The 22,295-nt window shown below is 35.6% G+C and overlaps 1 protein-coding gene across 1 annotated transcript in view; it reads left to right on the forward strand.

The window, feature by feature from the left end:
* LOC121383506 (protein mono-ADP-ribosyltransferase PARP14-like) overlaps positions 1-22,295 on the forward strand; it is a 41,820-nt gene that overhangs the window by 17,365 nt on the left and 2,160 nt on the right. Inside the window, exons 4-6 of the mRNA XM_041513578.1 lie at positions 7,076-7,141; positions 10,557-10,742; positions 17,304-17,501. Of these exons, the coding sequence (XP_041369512.1) occupies positions 7,076-7,141; positions 10,557-10,742; positions 17,304-17,501 (450 nt within the window). The remainder of the gene's footprint in view (positions 1-7,075; positions 7,142-10,556; positions 10,743-17,303; positions 17,502-22,295) is intronic.

A 22,295-nucleotide genomic window follows, 5' to 3' on the forward strand; every position in this document is an offset into this window, starting at 1 on the left:
CAGAAAAGGCATTAACCTTTAGACTACTGGATTAATTTTTAACAAAAACCACGTTGAGTGGGTACAAGTTTATAATTTTTACTCACATATATTCACTTAAATGTTTTATAAATACATGAAATAAAGTTCATATATGAATCGGTAAGTATTATTTTCGTGTCTTTTTTTTGTAATTTTTTATTATTTTAGATCGGCTAATGGTGATTAAAATTAGGCAAAAAATCGAAAAAGTTCCGTTTACTTACGGGCATTTGTGGCCAGCTGTCCAGTATTTATGGCCATTATTCCCGATAACAGTGGTTTTCTGACCAGAATGTTTTTTAAAACCCGAACTACGATTTATATTGCAATATTTGGTAATTTTCGTTGTTGGTAAAACGATCAAATTTATTATCAAATTAGCTGTCACAATTAGCTATCGATCCCTGAATATGACCGCGACGTGCCGCCATTGTTGTCAAGCGAAAATACTTGCCGAAAAAAATCAAAACAAAAGTCACCATTTTTTCTTTAATTATATTTCCGTTTCCGGTGAGTGTCGTGTGCAAAACAGCGGGAAATATGAATTGGGGAATGCACTGTATACAGTGTACAGTATATCGACTGACGTGACGTCGGGCGAGATATCTCGCCTGCAGTACTCAGAAGGTTAAATTAAAACTGTGTATCTGGCATATTTTGATGTCACTGTATTTTAAATTTGTCCAGTTATGCATTTGTGGTATACTCTTATTTCTAAAATGGAAGAAAACCACATTATTACCCATATGGTTAAAAATATCTTGGTACATATCAAAGTGATACGTCCCACTAGAATGCCAAGTGGGACATAACACTTTTGACGTCACACGATGACGTCATCAATTGGCACACTACAACCTTACAAGTTACAGGAATGTCAACTAAATGAGATGAGTGATATAAATTAAGATCGATTATGGGTAATAAATAGGATATTAAATTCGCTACCATTTCGTATCATGTTTATGTCCCTCTTGACAATTGAAAATTATTTCACTCGGGACATAAACATGATACAAAATGGAATCTTGTTTCATATCATATAATTAAAAAACAGTTCATTCATTTGGAGTCCAATTTGATTCACCTTCTTTATCATTAGTAAGTTTTTTAGTGTAAAAATGGAGCCTGATGACCCTAATTCAATTGCAGAAGTAAAATAACCCGGTTAAATGTTAGCTCTGCTATTTAATAATAAAGACCATTGCATGTGACTGTGCAATTATATTTCTTTTATTGAACATGTGTACTACAAAAATCTCACATGTGTATAGTTACATTTTCTCAAATAACATCATGTTCTTAATTAGGAGGCTCAGTGTTCTGTCAATTTCACGGAATTCAATTAACTTCCCAGACGAAGTATGTTGTATTATTTAATTTAATTTTTCTTAACTACCGGGTATAATATACAAACGTGGTCAACATCCCTAACTGCGTTATGCTTCCATCTCCGTTCACCTTGTTTTCTTGTGCACGGTTCACATAATTAATATCCGATTTGTTGTTGTCTGCTTGTCGTTCATTTGTGAGATTTTTCTTCACAGATCTAGAACATTTTCATTAACAATAGGGTTCAAACAAGTAAGTATCTAAATACAAAACTCTACAAACCCCTAAAACCATTAATTTAACTAAGTCGTTTTTGTTTATTCCTTAAAATTACCAATATTGGGTCTACATGACTCGTAGAAATTGACTTAAAATGGAGGAAGATGAATTAACATTCGGTGTGTGTCACATGACCTCACACGTGCCAGATCAACAAGGCCAAAACATTTAATTTTTTTGTGATTTTTAAGACCCCTGTTGTTAGAATTTGTTTCCAATTATTATATTCAATCTGCAAAAGGTATGCTACATTTCTGTGCCTCTACTGTAGTGAATAGTATTCATAATCCATTCATAAAATTGTAAATAATTTTGAGTATATAAATTGTTAATTAAGAATCAATTCATTGAAAAAAAAATTGTTTACTATTCACTGGTATGAATATCACACTCTTTCCTGTTTACCTGAGGGTGTTTCACTTTTGGGGGTTTTGGGTGTTGTTTTTTTAAAAATATTTATTACCCCAGATCACAATAGCAGTATCAGGGTTGGGGCCCTGATTCACTGCTGTACATATACATCTTACAAAATAACATGACACATTAAAGCAACCGTTTATATACATGCGGACAGTGTTTTTCTGACCTGGGATTTAAAAAAAAAAAAAAGCGGAAGGAAAGAGGAAGCAGAAATCACCGTTATTGTTAATGACTGTCTCAAAACAGGTAATTCAGTAAAACAATAATTATGTGAACAGTTTTATGCTAAAGTATATTGTGTGCAAGCCTTTTAATTATTATCGAAAATATTAAACCATGGAGCCCATACTTTGTTAAATGTTTCGTAATTACAACTTTTATATAGAATAAATCTTTGTATTTCATATTTTTTCTTAAGCATGTTTTTTACGGCATTAATTTCTAAAGCTTTATTCTTAAATTTTGTAACATACACGTAGTATGTTAAGTTAATAATTAGCCAGTTTAAAAAGACATAATTTTCATCATTAATCATACCAAACATAATCATATTTTTATTAAAACTGATTCTAACTCCCGACTTTGTCAGTATCCAGGTATGTACTGATTCCCATAATTAATTCTCAACCGTATTACATTAATAGATGTTGTATGGTTTCTGGGTAACTGGTACAAAAGCTAAACATACTTGAATCAACATAGCGAATCATGTGTAAAAATGTGTTAGTGGTTAAAATTCTATGGACTATTTTATATTGAAACCATAATAAAGTTGAATTGTTCATCCTGTTTGCTTTTTAACAAAACTTAATTTAAAAGTAAGAATGGGATTATATAGTACTCTGAAAATGTCATCTGTTAAATGTTCTAAGTTATATATGTAAGATTGAACTCCTTTTATTAATGAAACATAACTAATAAAATTTGTGGTTATATGGTACGTTTTTTGTATCTGTTCATATGATAAAATATCACCATGGACATCAAATAGGTCATTTATAAAAACAATATACCTTTGCTGACATAAGTACATGTATATCAGTCTTGTGCCAGATGTTGGTGCATAAAATATCATCTACAGTTTATTTGTTATGTTTTTTCTCTAGCATAATTAACCAACTAAGTAGTGTCTCTCCAAAACCTGTTTGAAATTTTCTTGATTTTCATCATTATAAAATAGTCTTCATATAGTAAGTTCATGTACTGATATACTTGTAGCAGAATTTAAATAGGTTTACCCACTTTGAATTATTTATAAACAGTCTTCGTATCCATGAGACCATATGTTTGACGTCCAATAGCCGATGATAAGATAAAAAAATCAATGTGCTCCAGTGGCGTCGTTAAATAAAACAAAACTTTCTTTCGTATCCATGAACATTTTAAAAAATGTTTTAAATGTTTTAAATTTGGCATTTTAAGGCCTCCCTTCTTTATAATCTTGAGTTATTAAATCATGCTTTAATGTTTTGGGCTTGTTCTGCCAAATAAATTTAAAGAATAATGTATTAATTTTTTTAAACAACATCTCTCCAGGATTGGATACGGAAATTAAAAGATGGGTTATTTTGGGTATTATGAGCATTTTAAGTACTGTTATTCTTCCTAAGGCTGTTAATTTTCTAACAGACCACAATTTTTAAGGAATTTTGTATTTCTATTAGCTTTGAGGCATAATTAAGTTCAGTAATATTTTCTAAATTAACTGGGAATTTTATACCAAGTAAACTGAATTGTATTGCGCTCCAGTCTAAGTTCCATCTAGTATGGTGGTAAACGTCTTTAGAAATTTTTTTGATTCTTGTCCAAATGGCTTTTGATTTAGAATAGTTTATTTTTAGACCTGAAATTTGTTCATAATAATCTAAATCCGTGAGTGTACTGTACAGGGACTCGAGGGATCCATCTAGAATGAAACTTGTATCGTCCGCATATTGTGATATTAAATATTCTTCGCCATCTATATTTACACCTTAAATAGTTGGATTATTTCTAATAATAATGGCAAGGACTTCAGCACATATAATAAAGATGTATGGAGACAGTGGGTCACCCTGTCTGCATCCCCTTTCTAGCTTAATTGGTTCAGACAGAAATCCATTTTGTATTACTCTAGAAACAGAATTGTTATAAAATGTTTTGATCCAGTTTTTTATGGACAGCTTAAAATTGAAAATATCAAGTGCCTTATCTATGAATGACCATGATAGCAAATCAAATGCTTTCTCAAAGTCTGTTAGAAGTACACAAATGTAGTAGTCCAGGAATATTATGCAGTTCAGTATATTGCATAACGTCATATATTAATCTTATATTTTCCCCGATATACCTCCCTTTTATGAAACCGGTTTGGTCTTTGTCTATTATTTTATTGAGAATTTGTTTTATTCTGTTAGCTATGCAACCTGATGCCATTTTGTAAATGCAGATTTAACGGTGTTAAAGGTCTCCAATTTTTAAGAAACTCTTTTGGTTTATTTTCCTTTGGAATACATGTAATTATACCAAATGTTTGAACATTCGACATTTCCATAATAGAGTAACTATAGTTGATAGCCCGGGTTATAAAATGTCCTAAATCGGTCCAAGATAATTTAAAGAATTCGGCAGAAAAGTCATCAGAGCCTGGGCTTTTATAATTTTTCATGGTTTTAAGATATGATAATATTTCTGAATATGATAATTCTACTTCTAATCTATTTGCTTCTTCTTCAGTTAATTTATTAAATTCGAAATCTTTTCAATTATATCATCATTGCTTTGTTGTTTAAAATTTCATCCTGATTCTTAATTTCAGTACCGTTTTCTAATTATTTTCTTGAGATTAGCTTACTAAAATAATATCTTGATTCCATATTGCAGAAATACTTTGTAGGTTTTTCACCTTCTTCTATCCATTTAGCTCGTGAGCAAATATAATGACCTTTTAGCTTCTCTTTTCTTAATTCCATTAATTCTTTCTTATTTTCAATTTGTTTAGTATCAACATTGTGTTCATTTTGCTCTAGCATTTTAATTTCATCACAAAGCTTTTCTTCTAATTCAATCTTTAGTTTCTTTTTGAAAGCCGAATACGAAATTGTTTTCCCCCTAATTTCTGTTAATAATGTTTACAAAAATAATTGATCGTTTCACTTTTATTTACTAGAATGGATTTGTTTTATGTCCCTCATTGTTGATTTTTTACATTAATTAATTGCAATCTATTTTGTTTCGCGTATCGTAGCTGGAAAATGTAGAATAGTATTTCCGTAAATATTGTATTGATGTTTTTGTTGTTAGATGAACGCAGTTTGGGACATTGATGATATGTAATAAATACAGAACCAGATACCAGTTGTACCAACTGGTATGTGGTTCTGTATATTTCTTACATATCATTTGTTATATATAATATATATATAATATATATATATATATATATATATATATATGTATATATATATATATATATATATATATATATATATATATATACACATACGAATAACACATATACTTGTATTATCAATTTAGAAACCACCCCAATTTTAATTATATAATTTTATATTTTAATTCTGCTCTTCTGTAATTCAGGCTCTAGTTTTACTTTGGTTAATTTTAGCTCCACTTTTACATTCCCTGGTTAAATCATAGTGTCTTGATTCCTAGCAGCTACTGATACCGTATTTGACCGGAAATAAGTCCAGGGGCCCAAGACAACTCATTGTGAGCTTAGCATGGGGTGGGCTTAGTCCCAGACAAGGGGCCAGTTTTGTTGAGAAAACAAAAATATATAAAAATTAAAATAAATAATAATAATTAAATGAACTAGAAAGAAAACAAAAAACATTCAATAGCACCATTTGTTATTAATAAATAATAAAAAAAATTTTTTACTAGTATCTACTTATCAGAAACACACCTTCTATGTTACAATTACTTACCAGTGTTGTTTATTTACATCCAAAATTTAATGTTCATTTGAGAAGACTTAAAACAACAGTAATTAACAACAAACTCAATAGCGTATACACACGTTTCTGACACAGGCAGCCAGCTTACACTACAAAGAATTGTCAATCTAGGTAATTGTTCTTAGCCAATCAGAATAAGGTATTAGCATTAACTGCAGACCCAGTGTGGTGGTAAAAATAGACATTGGTTTTAGTTCAGACTTGGGCTTGGGTACTTCAAAGAAATACTGCAGGCATGTAATTGAAAACAATGTTACACACTGTTACTGTTAGACTGCACCAAATCCAAACCCTGAGTGAGTGCTCCGCAAGGCTCAATGGGTAGGTGTAAACCACTTGCACCGACCAGTGATCCATAACTGGTTCAACAAAGGCCATGGTTTGTGCTATCCTGCCTGTGGGAAGCACAAGTAAAAGATACCTTGCTGCTAATCGGAAAGAGTAGCCCATATGTAGTGGCGACAGCGGGTTTCCTCACAAAATCTGTGGTCCTTAACCATATGTCTGACACCATATAACCGTAAATAAAATGTGTTGAGTGCGTCGTTAAATAATACATTTCTTTCTTTCTTTCTCACTGGTGGTAAAATATTGTGTTATCTTTGTGTTTAATTATCTGCAAGAGGTATGACCTTTTAAATGAACTTTGAGCAAACTTGCAGTTTCGTGTTATTTATAAGGTGACGAAGTTGGGGGTGGGCTTATTTATGAATCAGGGCCTAATTTCTTAAATGCTGTCAAAACGGAGGGGGGCTTATTCAAAGACATGGGCTAATTTCTGGTCAAATACGATAGTATGTTACAACTGAAAGCTAAACATCTAAATGATAAACTAAGAGAAAAAAGAAAGTTACTGATGATAAAGAAGGTGAATCAAATTGGACTCCAGATGAATAAACTGTTTTTCTTAATGTGGCGGATAGTAAGAGTAGTTACCGGTATGTGACAGCAGTAGATTGTTTTCAAGATGCATGTGTTACTTTTACCTTAAGATATAAAGAGACCTAAAAGCTGTTGCTTAAACAATGTGCTGAGCTGTTATTAAACAATCATTTCTTTATTTGAAGGTGGTGTCTCCCAAGCAATAGCAAGAGCATGTGGACAGAGACTAAAGGATGAATGTGACAAGAAAGGTCAGTTGAACTGTATGCTTTTAATTACAGAACAGAGACATACTTGTAAAGTCTTTAAAAAGCTGTCACAACTGCCCATTGACACTTTGGCTAGCATTAACCTTCTGACTGTTGGATTAATTTTTGATAAAAAAAAACCCATGTTGAGGGGGTACACATTTTTAACTTTTACTCACATATTTTCAATTTTTTTTTTTATAAATATATAAAATGATGTTCATATGTGCATCACTATAATTTTTATAATATTTGAGATCAGTTAATGTTGGTGTAGATTAGTCAAAACATAGATAAAACCACATTTACTTACCATATTTTCCCATGTATTACGCACACTTTTTTCAGATAATACAGGTTAAAAATGGGGGTGCACATTATACAAACCATTGCAATAGAAAAAAAAATTCTTTTAAAAATATCTATCGATTACCCGTAAAAAAATTTGTTGATCGGTAGTTTACAGTACTTTACAGGTTATTGACAGTGTTCAGTACAATGAAACGCCAAAACCCTCTTAAAAATTGCTTTTCACTTGTGATGGTTGTAATAAATGTAAAATAAATGTACAAAAGCATCCATACTTCGCCAAAAAGTGCACAAAAATGGACCATAAATATTTTAAATTTCCATGAGATTTAATTCTGCCATTTCCGTCAAACCGGAAATATATGACACTACTATAAAATTAAAAATCTCACGCATTCACATTAGGCACAAGAACCAAACGTATATGCTATATTTTTGTTTTCATTTATTTATTAGTCATTTACAGTGTATGGATATATAATTAAATTTTCTTTGCGTCTATACACTTTACGGCAATCTGATTGGTCCAGAGGTGCTTACTTTTTTTTTATTCATATCTCAATGAACCGAAGAAATTTAAGCCACACCTACCATTGTAAGCAATGTTCTACAGCTGTTGGCAAAAATTAAACGGTTTCACCGACAGCATAAATGTTAAACATGTTCCCTTCATTCACTTTCATAAAATTTAAACTACACACGAATAGGATAATTCCTTCCAATATAACTAAATGATCCGTAAAAATGCACAACAGCTAGAGGAAATGGCGTCTCTTATCAAAATGTCATTTACCAAATGACGTCATTTACAAAAAATGAAAGTTTGCATTTTACGCGATATAAGTATCAGTGAAGTTTACACAAGCAATACCACAGGCGTACTTAAAGCTAAACCAAATAAATTCAGTTATGTATTGTTAAAGTATGCATATAAATTTAATTATAAGATTTGACCGCAATTATTTTTTGGTTCTTGCAAGTATGAACCGAAAAACCCTGATGTGCACACTTTTGTATGACTCTATGCAGAGTCTTACAGTGTGCACATCGTTTTTTCTGTTCATATTTGCATTAACCAAAAAATTATTGTAGTCCATTCTTAAATGATCCATAAAAATGCACACAGCAGCAGCTAGAGGAAATGGTTTCGCTTATCAAAATGACGTCATTTTAAAAAAATGACGTCATTTAAAAAATCACCTGATTCAAATAATAGTGAATGAACGTTTGCATTCTTACTCGAAAAAGTATAAATGAAGTTTACACAAGCAATACTACAGGTGTATTTAAAGCTAAACAAAATAAATTCAGTTATGTAACCACAATGATAAAATGACATCTTATTTGACATGCACAGTCTGAGCTAGGACTGGGGAAGTAATGTTATGACGTTCCTTCCCATAATTCAGGGTATGACAATTTTTTTTAAAAGTCACTATAGTCACAGGGCTGTGGCTAGTGGGTTTGTAAATTCCACTAGCCTACCAAAATAAAGCACTAGCCCAAATTTCTGATCAGTTACAACACACTTTATATAGTGCTGAAAAACAAGGAACCCAACCACTATATAATACCTAAAAAAACGGTTGACCTGTTTTCTTCTCCTTTTTATGTACATTTATTTTTATTTTTTTGTATAAGTATTATTTAGTGAAAGTTTATCTCGACCTGTACAGATGAATGAAGTTTCATAAATAAATTAATAATTTAGTTTTTCAAGTTTGATCCTAAACCATTGTCCCATTTTCGCAAGTAAGCGAGGCATTAAATTAGAAGACAATAGATAAATAAGACCAACACAGTAATTCTACACATGAATGGGGTTGTACTTCAGTTATACTAGCCTGTTAATTAATTGGGACGGGCCATTCACACCTTTGTTACCTTGTTGACATTTGGGAGATTTTACTAACACGTGACTTGTACAACCACTCAAAACACGCATTTTATTAAGGTTGTTTCCTGTTCATGAAACGAAAAGAAAACAGTCTGTATCGTGTGTATTGTGGTAATTGTCGATGTAGAAACTTCTTGTCACTAGCCCGTGTTAAAAAGCACTAGCCCTGGCCGTCGAGTTAGCGGATTTGTCAAACTCTGCATAATTATGCTATTACGTATGTGTGCTTCGTATGGTTTTTATTAACTCAGATATGTTGAACCATGTGGATAATAAACAATATATTCGTCAACAGTGATTGATGATAAGAACTTAAAAAGATGACTTTTGGATTACTTGTTGTCAAGAGAAAGTGAAAATAAAGTTGGTGAAAGTGTTATAAACAATGACAGCAACAATCGTGATGTAGGGTTGGGTTTTTTGTGTGTTTTGTTTTTAAATATTAACTTCTTGTGTACATTTTTATTAGGGTAGTTAGACTTAAAATGATATCTCCTAAAACTATTAGACACAACAGAATAGTGTTATGTTAGTCGCACAGGGTTTGTAGCGGTCTTTAAATTCCTTGAAAGTCTTTGAATTTGAAAAAAGTATTTTTTGGTCTTTGAAAGTCTGGATTGTAATAAAAGTCTTTAAAAGTCTTTAAATTCTCACAAATCATAGCCAAAGCAATGATGACATCTTTAACAGCTGCATGCACTTGATATTTTCCAGTTACAAGGTTTAACCTGTCATGATATATGTAAAAACAACAACAATTTGTTGCCATGGACAGCAATGTAAACAAATTGATTTGGTATTTTTATTGCATTCTATTGTTTTTGACCGCTGTGTAAAAGTCTTTGAAAAGATAGGTAAAAGTCTTTGAATTTGTTTGGTTTTTAAGGCTATGAACCCTGTTGCAAGTTTTCTTAGTGCCATATTGAAAAATGTAGGTTCAAAATGACAAATTTCACTTTGGAATCTTGTGTCAGTGATGATGCAAGAGAGATAACCATCTACACAAAGTGCCCAAATGACTGATTTCACATTTCCGTTATGGCAATTAAAGTGGTGTCCTTGTCTTTCTCTCTTTAAACTAAATTGATGGTTTAATTCCACACAAAATAATTTTTATTCCTAACATGTTCCATGTATATTGATGTATGAAACAAAATGTCTGATGCTATGAATTTTTTTTTTTGCTACTCCATTGATTCCTTCATTATTCAGTGAACAAAATGAAAAACAATGGGATTATTTCAACTGGTGCAGAAGGTCTTGAGTGTAAAGCTATTGTGCATGTAAACACATCACATGCATATTTCAATGATTGGAAAAAGGTTATCTCCAAGTGTTTATCAGCAGCAGAGAATATGCCTGGTTTGACATCAATAGCTTTTCCAGCTCTTGGTACAGGTAGGAGTCAGTTTATTGTACCATAGGTATTGCATCACCCACCTATGAGAGAGCGTGTAATAACATTTCCGTTCATCACATTGTGACAAACCGTTTTCACAGACAATCCTGTAATGAAACAAATCCACAAACAAAAACCTGCATTGGTGAAAATACTTGAAATGTTTGTTAACTATCTCCAAATATTTGGGCTACAAATGATGAGTGCTGTCCCGTAAAACTGTTTAAAACTGTATTCTCAGCTTTGACCAAGAAACTTTTCATCCCCATGACACCACCTGGCAACCACCCCTGGTTTAAACGACAGCCTGTTGGTGTCAACAAACTTTCATCCATTATAAAATAAAAGGCTCATTGTGTTGGTTTTCAGTGCGGCTATTTCACAAATCAGTAAAGCAGCTTGTGTGCCACTTTGTAAAACAGTGACAGTACAGTAGCAGATAAATGGTGAATAACTTGAGGAATACCTATTCATTGATAATAATTAAGTGTTAATTAAGTATCTGATCATTCGAAGCGACACCGTTATTATTGATTTTGGATACAACTATTTTATGAATCAATAAAGGAAAACACGTGAATTTAGCACCTTATTGATACAAGAACCTGACTTTATATGGGATACTTCCACAATTTATCAAAAGCAGTATTTTTTATGTGACTTCAAATTGATGGTCTTGTCTTGTGAAAAGGGTTGTGCATTTTCATCTTATTGTCCTATATGTAATTGTAAGAAAAACAAAACATTATACATTGCCGATTTGTTTTCAACGTCACCTTTCCTCAAACTAGTGCATATTCCCCTAAGGATAGTAGTCTGGTTCAAACATCCCAACAGCAAATGGGATGGCCTAAAATTCTTCTGCTGCACACCCCTTCCTGTTCCTGTTACGTGATTATAACTTCCTTCTTTTTCCTTTGCTCTTATGGTTTCGAACATCTTTGTTTTTCGTTCCATCTAAATCTGAGCCATATATCCTTTTTACTTGGTTTATTTGACTTTAATGTCTGTAGAACATTTCTAAATGTTGTTACATTATTGTTGTACAATTATTTTGGTTGCAATCACTTTATTTAAAGTGTTCTTTCAAAATTTATTAATTGTCCAGCTTGCCATTCAACATTGTTCAGTTGCCATTTTTAAAATAGCAGCTTCTTGTTTACCAGAATTGTACAGACTCATGTATTTGCTTTATCGTTACAGATATAGCTTAATATGTCAGACACTAGTTCAATTTGAGTTGTATGTTCTTGCATTAAATGGAAGAAATTTATGGCGGGAGGAGACCCGCATGATGTTTGTCCAGGCTGCTGACCGCCATGCGACATGGACGCGAGATGTCTCCTGTGCCTTCCATTGGGTCCTATGGAGTTTTAACAACTACTTCTGGGTCATAGCCCAGTAGACTAAGAAGACAGAGTCAGTGAGGGCTCCAGCCTTCCATCGCGGTCACAGAAATCCTGATGTTGATTTTGCCCAGTATGCTGCAGGATAACTTTTGCAGCAATAACTGTCGCCATGGTTGCCGGTCCATAGGTATAGGTTCCCACTTGTCCATCGGCTACTATCTCTGCAGCTGACCAGCTACCACCTATGGTTTCTGCTATGGCACCTGCTGCAACCAAGCCTATCAGCGAGACGGCTCCCACAGTCCACAGGGTTCCGCCAGCAACTTCAAGAAAGCCTTGGACTTCATCTCAAGTTCACAGGAAGCCTTCAACTGGCCATCAGTCGTGATCATAGCTGGTCCCCATGGCCATCCTCGGCTAGATCTAATCACTGTCACTGGTCCCGAAATGTAGATAACCAGATGTTTTGGGGATCTGATAGGGTCCCGCCAGGGCCCTCCCACGGTCTGTGTCACCTCGGCCTTCCTGCGTCAGGTATCGACACTCTTGTGCCCGACTCCTACGGGACTTTCCTGATAACGATTCCCAACTCAACAGTGACTTAGAATGTCTTGAAAGTCACCCCTCAACAGTTGAAGTTCCGGAACAGACTTTCACGGCGATGGACACCTCAGTGAGGTCTCTTGTATATCTTATCATATCTAGATGTGTTTCTGGTGGCCTTGACTTAGCAGGTGAAGGATGTGACCAAGATGCATCTTGAAGCAGTCGACCAAGATGATTGCATATATGATTATCACTTCTATGTCCACCATCCTCACACAACAACAACACAAGGCATGTCTTAAGCAGTCCATGCTGGATGAAGGCCACAAGAAAAAGTGACTGTCACAACCCTGGTTGTCCTACAAGCTCTTCGCCAGAAAGATTACCAACATGGTCACAAAGAACGAGAAGGCTCAGCAGTTGACGGCTACAGTGAAGGCACTGCAACTGATCTCTACTTTGGAGTCTTTGAAAAGAAAAAATACCTTTACAGCAAGCCAATATAACAGATGGAAGAATATGCCCTTCAAGCGGCAGCCTTTTCGGAGGAGTAGCACTGACCGCAAGCCTACCAGAACTGAAAGTCAACCCCATGGGAAGTTGTACCATGTCACGCTGAGGTTTTACTCAGACATCTTTCTCGTTCTGAAAAAAGACTCGAGCGACCTGAGAATGACCCACAATCTGGCGTACTTCAACAAACATCACCTTCAACCACCACAGAAGTTTAAGATGTTTACTGTCTGCGATGTGAGGACTGTCATACAACCGGACGACTGGCTGGCATCTCTGATCTTCAAGGATGCATACCTACATGTGCCAATCCACCCAGATCATCACTATGAGTGGATGGCCCTGCCCTTCGGTATCTCAGTGGCTTCTCGGTTGTTCACCCGGATAAGGCCCCGATATCCAGATTCATCCATGGCCAAGGTATATTCTTCTACTCTTACCAGGACTACTGTCCCATGAAGTGCCAGAGCAAGATGAAGTTAGCAGTTCACGTCGACTTCATACTTCAGTTCTTGCACTGCTTCTGCTGGATTGTCAACCTAGAAAAGTCTCAGTTCATTGGAGTGCATACAGACCTGCGGTCTTCACAGTCCTGGCAGAACCTGTGATATTCCACTTTTGGCAGAGCCTGTTGGGTCTCTTGAATGTTTTGGTAGACACGTTGTTACGACCGTCCGCTCCGCAAACCACAGAGTGTATGCTCAACCCAGAAACCTTCTAGTGGGTGTGCCACAGTCTTTGTGTGCAAGTGCGAATAATTTTTACATGCTCATATACCACTAGAGTTTCGAGCATGTCCGTCCCAGGGCCTGTCTCTGGATAGCCAGGGGCTTGTCCCGGGACCAAAATTAGCGGACAATTTTTAAATTTACATCGAAAAATTAAACAGTGGGCCTTTAAAATTTTGATGCGCATCTCTAATATAATTAATAAAGAAAATTCTACTGTTAAATTTGGTCGCTAGATTAGATCGGGTGGTCAAAAAGAAATTAGATAAAATCGGTGGCCTACAGTCTTTGGACACCAAACGTTGAGCTGTTCATGACACGCTTCAATTGTCAGCTGAGGTTGTACCTCTCACTGGTTCCAGATTGGAAAGCTCTCAATCTTGACACACTGGCTCTCAATTGGGACAGTCTGGATGCTTATGCATTCCCTCCACCAGTACTGCTTCCATGAGTGCTCCAGCAGTTTCAAGAGTTTTGCTGTTCACTACTCCTCATTGCTCCGATGTGGCCAGCAGAGTTTGGTATCCTGACCTCCTATGTCTCATACGTCTCACAGATCCAGATCCTTTACCACTACCCGATTGGGATCGCCTCCTGCTTCATTCCACATCGAGACTGCACCATCCAAATCCACACTTGTTCCAGCTATACACATGGACCTTATCTCTGATTGTTTGAAGAAAGGGTTTTCTTCCAAGACCATGGCGGCAATACTGAAGGCACACTAGGCTGCATATAATGTCCCTTGGCTGTGCTTTCACTGATACATCAGGCAGGAGCTGAGACCTCCAGATCCTTTACCACTACCCGATTGGGATCGCCTCCTGCTTCATTCCACATCGAGACTGCACCATCCAAATCCACACTTGTTCTAGCTATACACATGGACCTTATCTCTGATGGTTTGAAGAAAGGGTTTTCTTCCAAGACCATGGCGGCAATACTGAAGGCACACTAGGCTGCATATAATGTCCCTTGGCTGTGCTTTCACTGATACATCAGGCAGAAGCTGAGACCTCAGGCTATTCATGTGGAGAAGTTAGCAGACTTTTTGCCGTGCTGTATGTCCGGTCCATGTTGAAACTCAAGGGTTCTACCATTGCCGGCTACGTCTCAGTCATCGCAACTGTTCATGACTCGGCCACCAGTTCCAAGTTGGCAGTGGTTCCTGAGATCCACGCTATGATAAAGGGTTTGAAGCATGAAGATCAGGTTCAACGTTTTTGTCCACCAAAATGGGACCTAAATCTTGTTCTGATGGCCTTGTTTAAAGCCTGTAGCTGAGACGTCCTTAGAGGTTTTGACAAGGAAGACGGTGTTCCTGCTGGGCTTTGCTACAGTGGCAAGAGTGTCAGAGATACATGCACTAGATGTGGACATGGTGCAGTTTCAGAGAGACAACACCTCCATCACACTGGGACTCCTAATGAACTTTTTAGCCAAGAACCAGCTTCCTGATCAAGTGCCACGCATCTATACTGTTCAAGCACTCTCTTCCATCGTTTGTCCTCACAATGCAGAGGACTTGTCATTATGTCCTGTCCAAGCCCTCAAGCATTACATCGAGAGAACTAAGCCTTTCTGTAAGCATCGAAAGCAACTGTTCCTCTCATGTAACCAGAGCCACTTGGAAGTACATCACTAAGAAAAGAAAACAGCATGTACCTGTATTCGGTCTACGATCCTGTGCTCTTACCAAGCTGAGGGATTACTTCCACCGTCAGCATCTAACCCGCATGAACTATGTGCACCTGCCACCACCATGTCACTGCACTGCAATACACCTATCAACAGTATCTTAGCAGGGTTTTTTTTGGCCACTGACTGGATGTTCGCCAACTACTATCTGCGTGATATATCCACCGAAGATGTTGAGGGATTCCATCATCTGGGTCCTGTGGTTGCAGCACAAGCTTTGGTTAACACTGGTCGTCTTTGTCGTCCCTGATGTCTGTTGGATTCCTGGTCTGCACCCCGAAATGTCCACAGAATTGACAGGTGAGGACTTGACTTTGACAATTGTTTGTTGCACCATTTTGAAGTTAACGCACTGGTTGGTGACAGGACTTTTGGCAGGATAACATCAGTCAAAATGCACTGCACATTGGTGACATGTTTTCACCTAATTGAGCTAGCAGATGACGAAAAAGAAAAAAACAGGGGGATGTTTTAGTTCAGTGTTCTGATGGATGCACCAATAAATTGTTGATGCTGTTACTAACACAAGGATTAACTGAGGTGTTATCGAAAACCTGCTTACCCACCCTGTCAGAACCCTTTTGTTGCATGACAATATCGCGATTTTATACATAACTGCGAGATCGCTCCTCCACTCTGCTGATGGATGCCACTATCACTGCTGTTATTACTAACATCATGGTTATGGTCTGTTCCGGGCATCCCATGGGAGATGGGCTAACCATGGCTGGCCTATTCTTCCTCTGTGTCAGCTTCCTGCCAGTCCATGGGAAGAAGATGTGTGCATCTTCGAAGTATGGAACTGGCCACCATCTGTTGAATGCTACACTAGTTTGAAGACAGGTGATGTTGAAAAGAAATGGAAAAAATTTGAGGCGTTTTCTCTTTTATAAATACATCACGTGTCATCATGGGTTCATACCTTCCTGGCCTCCTCGCTTCCAGTTCTCCTTGCGATTCACTCAGGGAAAAGAAGAAAGTTACAGTCACATGACCAGAACAGAAAGGGATATGTAGTAGAAGAATTTTAGGCCATTCCATTGGCTGTTGGGATGTTTGAACTAGACTACTATCCTTAGGGGAATATGCACTAGTTTGATGACAGGTGATATATCTATAAAAGAGAAAACACCTCAAGTTTTCTCCATTTTTACTGAAAGTAGCCAATAAAATTTGCAATGGCTAAAGTTTTGACCAGCCTTTTTTTCCCCATGTTCACTTTGTGATGTGTATTTGACATAAATTACTCAATATATTCCTACAAACGATCCTCAAAAATTTCTTTTCTATGTTCTAAACAATAGTGAAAAATCAACCTCTGACCAAAATGTACTAAATTAGATTAGATGAAATATATCTATCTTGGCCTCCTCCTTCTGTATGCACTTTTTATGCATTGAACTAGAACCCATCCCCACTCATAAACATACTACATTGTATGTGGACAACCCCTACCAAATAAATGTTTGACATTCAGTAGTCGATCATTAATAAATTATTGTGCTCTAGTGGTGTTGTTATACAAAACAAACTTTTTTTCTTTTTTCATGATATTGTGTACTTAATTATTTTTATTTTATAATTAACTTTGAACACTTAAATAAAAATAAAAATTAGAATGTTTTGCTCATCTAGTATCAAACAGTTTAAATATTTTTTGTTTATTGTTTAATATTCATACAAATAAACATGCTCATTAGATCCGGGTATATGTATGTTTTAACAGGTATAGCTGTCGGTTCAGTTGATGATGTGGCTGAATCCTTTGTGGCTGCAATTAATAATCACCAGATGATTGACCCTTCAATTTGTGATGTCCGAATCATCATATTTCAACCTGACATGCTTCAGTCGTTCACCAACACAATTAAAAAAGCACTTGCAAATACAGCTGGCAAATCTGGATTTTTGGATACAGTCAAAGGTGAATACATGTCTTCAATCTAATGTATTATTTTAGAGTTTTACATTTTTAGATTATTCTGTGGCGCGGGGTCCGTTAACATTTCAAATTTTCAACTTTTTCGTTCCACCAGGAAGGTTTTAACCAAACTTGATCCAAATTATCCTCTCATGACCCTGTTATTTTCTGGGCCAATTTGAAATTCAAGATGGCTATCCTGATCTCTGATTGACTGAAACAGCCTCTGATTGGCTGAGACAATTTCTACTTCTCAAGTTCCACTATGCAGGTTTCAACGAAACTTGGTCCAATGATCCTCACATGGCCCTGACCAAGCGTTGTTACTTTACATGTTGATTCAAAATTCAAAATGACTGTCCTGATCTCTGATTGACTGAGACGTTTTTTTTTACTTCTTCTCAAGTTTTACCAGTAAGATTTCAACTAAAAGAGGTCCAAATATAATTCTCTCATGGCCCTGCAAGTGTTATTGGGCCAGTTCAAAATCCAATATGGCTGACACGTTTCACCTTGCAGATTTCAACCGAACTTAGTACAAATAATTCTCTCATAGTCCTGACCAAGTGTTGTTATTCTTTGTGATGATTCAGAATCAAATATGTCTATTTTAGCCCCTGATTGGTAAGATTTAAAAAACAATTTATACATGTATATACTTGTACTAAAGTTCCACCATGTAGATTTCAGCCATTAAGCTAGTACAAATGATCCTCTCATGACTCCTTCAGTTACCCCCTAATACAACACACAAAAGTTCAAGGCATATTCTTTGATAAAAGTTTATCATTTATTGGTTCGGGTTATAATTCATTCATATGCACATATTAATTTGTTCATTTATTATGATAAATAATTATTGCTATGGTTCACGTTTCAGAGGTATATAGTTAGTTTAATACCGGATGAGCGATTTAGGCCCCATGGGCCTCTTGTTAAAACTTATTTTCATGAACACAAAACCAAAATAGTTAAAATTGGTAAAATTATCACGAACCTGAAAAAGAATTGCTATTTGGGTCATCATTTATTTTTAATTGTTGTATGTTAAATGAAATTCAGTAGAAACACACTGTCTAGAAGTAAGTTCTGTATGATATGAGAAGAGAATATATCTGTGAAGAAAGACTACATTGTTGAGTTAGTAGAGCTGATATGCACAAAACAACCGGAATACCATATACTGTAAATCAGGAAATGTTAGCGAGCATAAAATATATTAGTGCAATTTTAGTCATCATTGGGAAATTTTTGGGGCCACTGAATTTATGCATCTGTAATAATATTTAAAACATATCATTAATTTTAGTAATTTATTTTTTAATACATTGTTCTTAATTAAGTAAATAATAAAAACAAAATTCACCTGTTTTTATTGTTCTGATTTTCAACTTCCACATCACTGTTAAAAGTTATACTTATTCACTTAGAATGATATGAAGAGAAACTGAAGTTTTAATTTGAACTACATTTAATATGAATGTTCACAGTTCAGTGCATGTAGGTGTGACAGTCACATACCAGTTTAAAGATTTATCTTATTAAATAACTGTTAAGAACATTTCACAATACCATATAGTGGCTATTACATGTACTCGTGTATCAATGTTGACTGATATGGTAAACCCCCACATATATATAAAAAAGATTATCTAGAGTCTAAAAATGTAATACTGATATGCAAAAAGTACCTACTGTAAAGAATAATAAAAATGAATTGATATCCAATTTATATCGATCTCTGATAAAGAAAAAAATAACAAATTTAAAGCAAAAAATGTATAGCCTTATAGTATTATACTCCCGCTAAAAAATTAGTAATAAAGTGAGAAATAAAATAGGGGTAAAATATCGGACCATTACTCCCCCTATTGTTTGGGTTAAGGTTAGGTGTTAGAGTTAGGGGTAATTAGATCGAGTCAGATTTAGGGTTAGAGTTAGTTTTGGGGTTAAGGTGAAGTTCCCTCTTTATAAATGTATCAGTATAATGGTGGGTAACAGGTAGATATCTTACCAAAAAAATTGTTTGCAATTTTAATTATGTAATGTTTGAAAAAAAAAAAAAATTATAACTTATTAAGATTTGCAAACTTAAATGGTGAGGTGCACCTAAAAAGACTGGTGACTATTTGCACTGTAACACCTACACAGTGTTACAATAACAGCAGTTTGGGAGCCAGTGATTATAGAGGAAAATGGCAGAAAAATTATTGGAAACATTTTATAATTTATCTTGAACATGAATAAAATTACATCATTATATATATATATCAGGGGTGGGGGAAAATAAAATTGTCAGTCGGTCCCACTTGATGTCGTCACTACCGGGGGGGGGGGGGGGGGGGGATTAATTATTATTATTATTTTTTTTTAACGATATTTGCCAAAGAGGTTTTTTAAAAATCATAGATATTTGTAGTTTTATCTTGAATCATGAACGCGAAACGATAAACATGAAAAAAAAAAAAAAAAAAAAAAATCACATATGATCAGTGAAAACCCCCACAAATTGTATATATTTTACATAATAGAATAAATAATATAAAAAAGGAATAAAAGTTCTGAATTTTAATTCCCATATATGTATAAAAAGTACGAGTATTCACAATTAATAAAAGATCGCACCGTTGAAGCGTTTGACATCCTGAGCTAGCACATGTTTAGACAAAGAGAGTAATAACGTCATCACTGATTGGATGAAATTTGACCTCTACTGGCTCTTGAGATAACAGTACATGTACCGTATTTGACCGGAAATAAGCTCAGGGGGCCAAGACAACTCATTGTGAGCTTAGCTTATTCCCAGACAAGGGGCCAGTTTTGTTGAGAGAAAAAAATGATAATAATTAAAATAAATAATAATAATTAAATGAACTAGGAAGAAAACAAAAAACGTTCAGTAGCATATCTATTAATTAGTGTTCCATTTGTTATTAATAAATAATCATTGTTTATTAATTAAATTATGGGTTTTTTACTAGTATCTAATTATCAGAAACACACCTTCTATGTTACAATTACTTACCAGTGAGGTTTATTTACATCCAAAATTTAATGCTGAGAAGACTTAAAACAACATCAATTAACAACAAACTCAATAGTGTATACACATTTCTGACACAGGCAGCCAGCTTACACTACAAAAAATTGTCAATCTAAGGTCATTGTTCTTAGCCAATCAGAATATGGTATTTGCTTAATTAGCATTAACTGTGGACCCAGTGTGGTGGTAAAAATAGACATTGGTTTTTAGTTCATACTTGGGCTTGGATACTTCAAAGAAATACTGCAGGCATGAAATTGAAAACAATGTTACACACTGTTATTGTTAGACTGCTAAATCTCACTGGTGGTAAAATATTGTGTTACATTTCTGTTTAATTATCTGCAGGAGGTATGACCGTTTAAATGAACTTTGAGCAAACTTGCAATTTCGTGTTATTTATAAGGTGACGAAGTTGGGGGTGGGCTTATTTACGAATGAGGGCCTAATTTCTTAAATGCTATCAAAACGGAGTGGGGCTTATTCAAAGACATGGGCTTATTTCCGGTCAAATACGGTAGCTGTTCTGCTTACTCCGACTTGTTAAAAAACAAGGTGGAAACCTTTTGTTAATTTTAAAATCCTTTATAATTATTGGATACACTACATTGAACAGACAACAATAAATACATTTATAGATTATTTCATTATATTTTATGCTATTTTAAGCAGTTTGTATTGCACAAAAGCCTCTTGCTTTGGACTAGGACACTCGACCCGACAGAGCTCCGAACACAGATGTTGAAACCAGTTGCAAATTCTGGGTCCTTTGTTTTAATTGGAGTGTAATACCTTGATGGCTCTCTAAACCAAGAATGGTGCTATCGTTAATGTCTGTGTAACTCTTGACCGACTCAGCGACTTTGACAAATGTCTAGCCTAGTGGCAGTCGATTGACACTAGTGTAGGTCCGACTCCAGTGACTGGCGATATACTTAGGCAGACTTTAAAATCACAAACGTCTGAAACACCAACCATATTGACCACTATTTATTTATTATTTTAAATCATGCACGAGATACCGATATCTGGGCTGGCCTGTCCACTTGACCGATAGGAATTTGTTCCAATAATAGAAATGGGCAGGTGCTTCGGACCGACAAGAATGACAAAAGTGGGACCAGCAAACGCGTGTTTTTAAAAAATAATTTTGGTCTCAGAGATCGAGAATCGGTCCCAGACCGGGAAAAAAGGGCTTTTCCCCACCCCTGATATATATATATATACTCTTCAAAAAAAGAAACGCAAAAGGGTACAAATGGGTTATAACTCCGATTTTATGTTTCCTACCGGTTCATGCTTTGTGAATATACGGTCATTGCATGTCCCAAACACATTCCCACGGTTACATTCGATAAAACGCAGCTACTGTACAATAAAGTTCCAAAATGTGAATATTCGCAAAAACGCAGCCACGTGCAAACCATGTCACCACTGCACGTGCGTTGTCTGCACGTGCAACATGAACACCGACAGTATAAAAGTGCAGGGTGTTCGCTTGCCTGGCCTCTGTATCTGGCCGACAGTTGACAATCCAGGACATGCCACGTCTCAGTGAACCGCAGAGAAACAATGCCATCGGCCGACTAGACGCAGGCGAATCCAGAACGGCCGTTGCCAGGGCATTCCATGTGTCCCCAAGCACCATCTCCAGACTGTGGGACCGTTACCAGCAACATGGATCAACACGTGACCTCCCTAGATCCGGTCGACCACGGGTCACTACCCCCGGGCAGGACCGCTACATCCGGGTA

This window comes from Gigantopelta aegis, chromosome 10 (genome assembly GCF_016097555.1).
Source record: "Gigantopelta aegis isolate Gae_Host chromosome 10, Gae_host_genome, whole genome shotgun sequence".
NCBI lineage: Eukaryota > Metazoa > Mollusca > Gastropoda > Neomphalida > Peltospiridae > Gigantopelta > Gigantopelta aegis.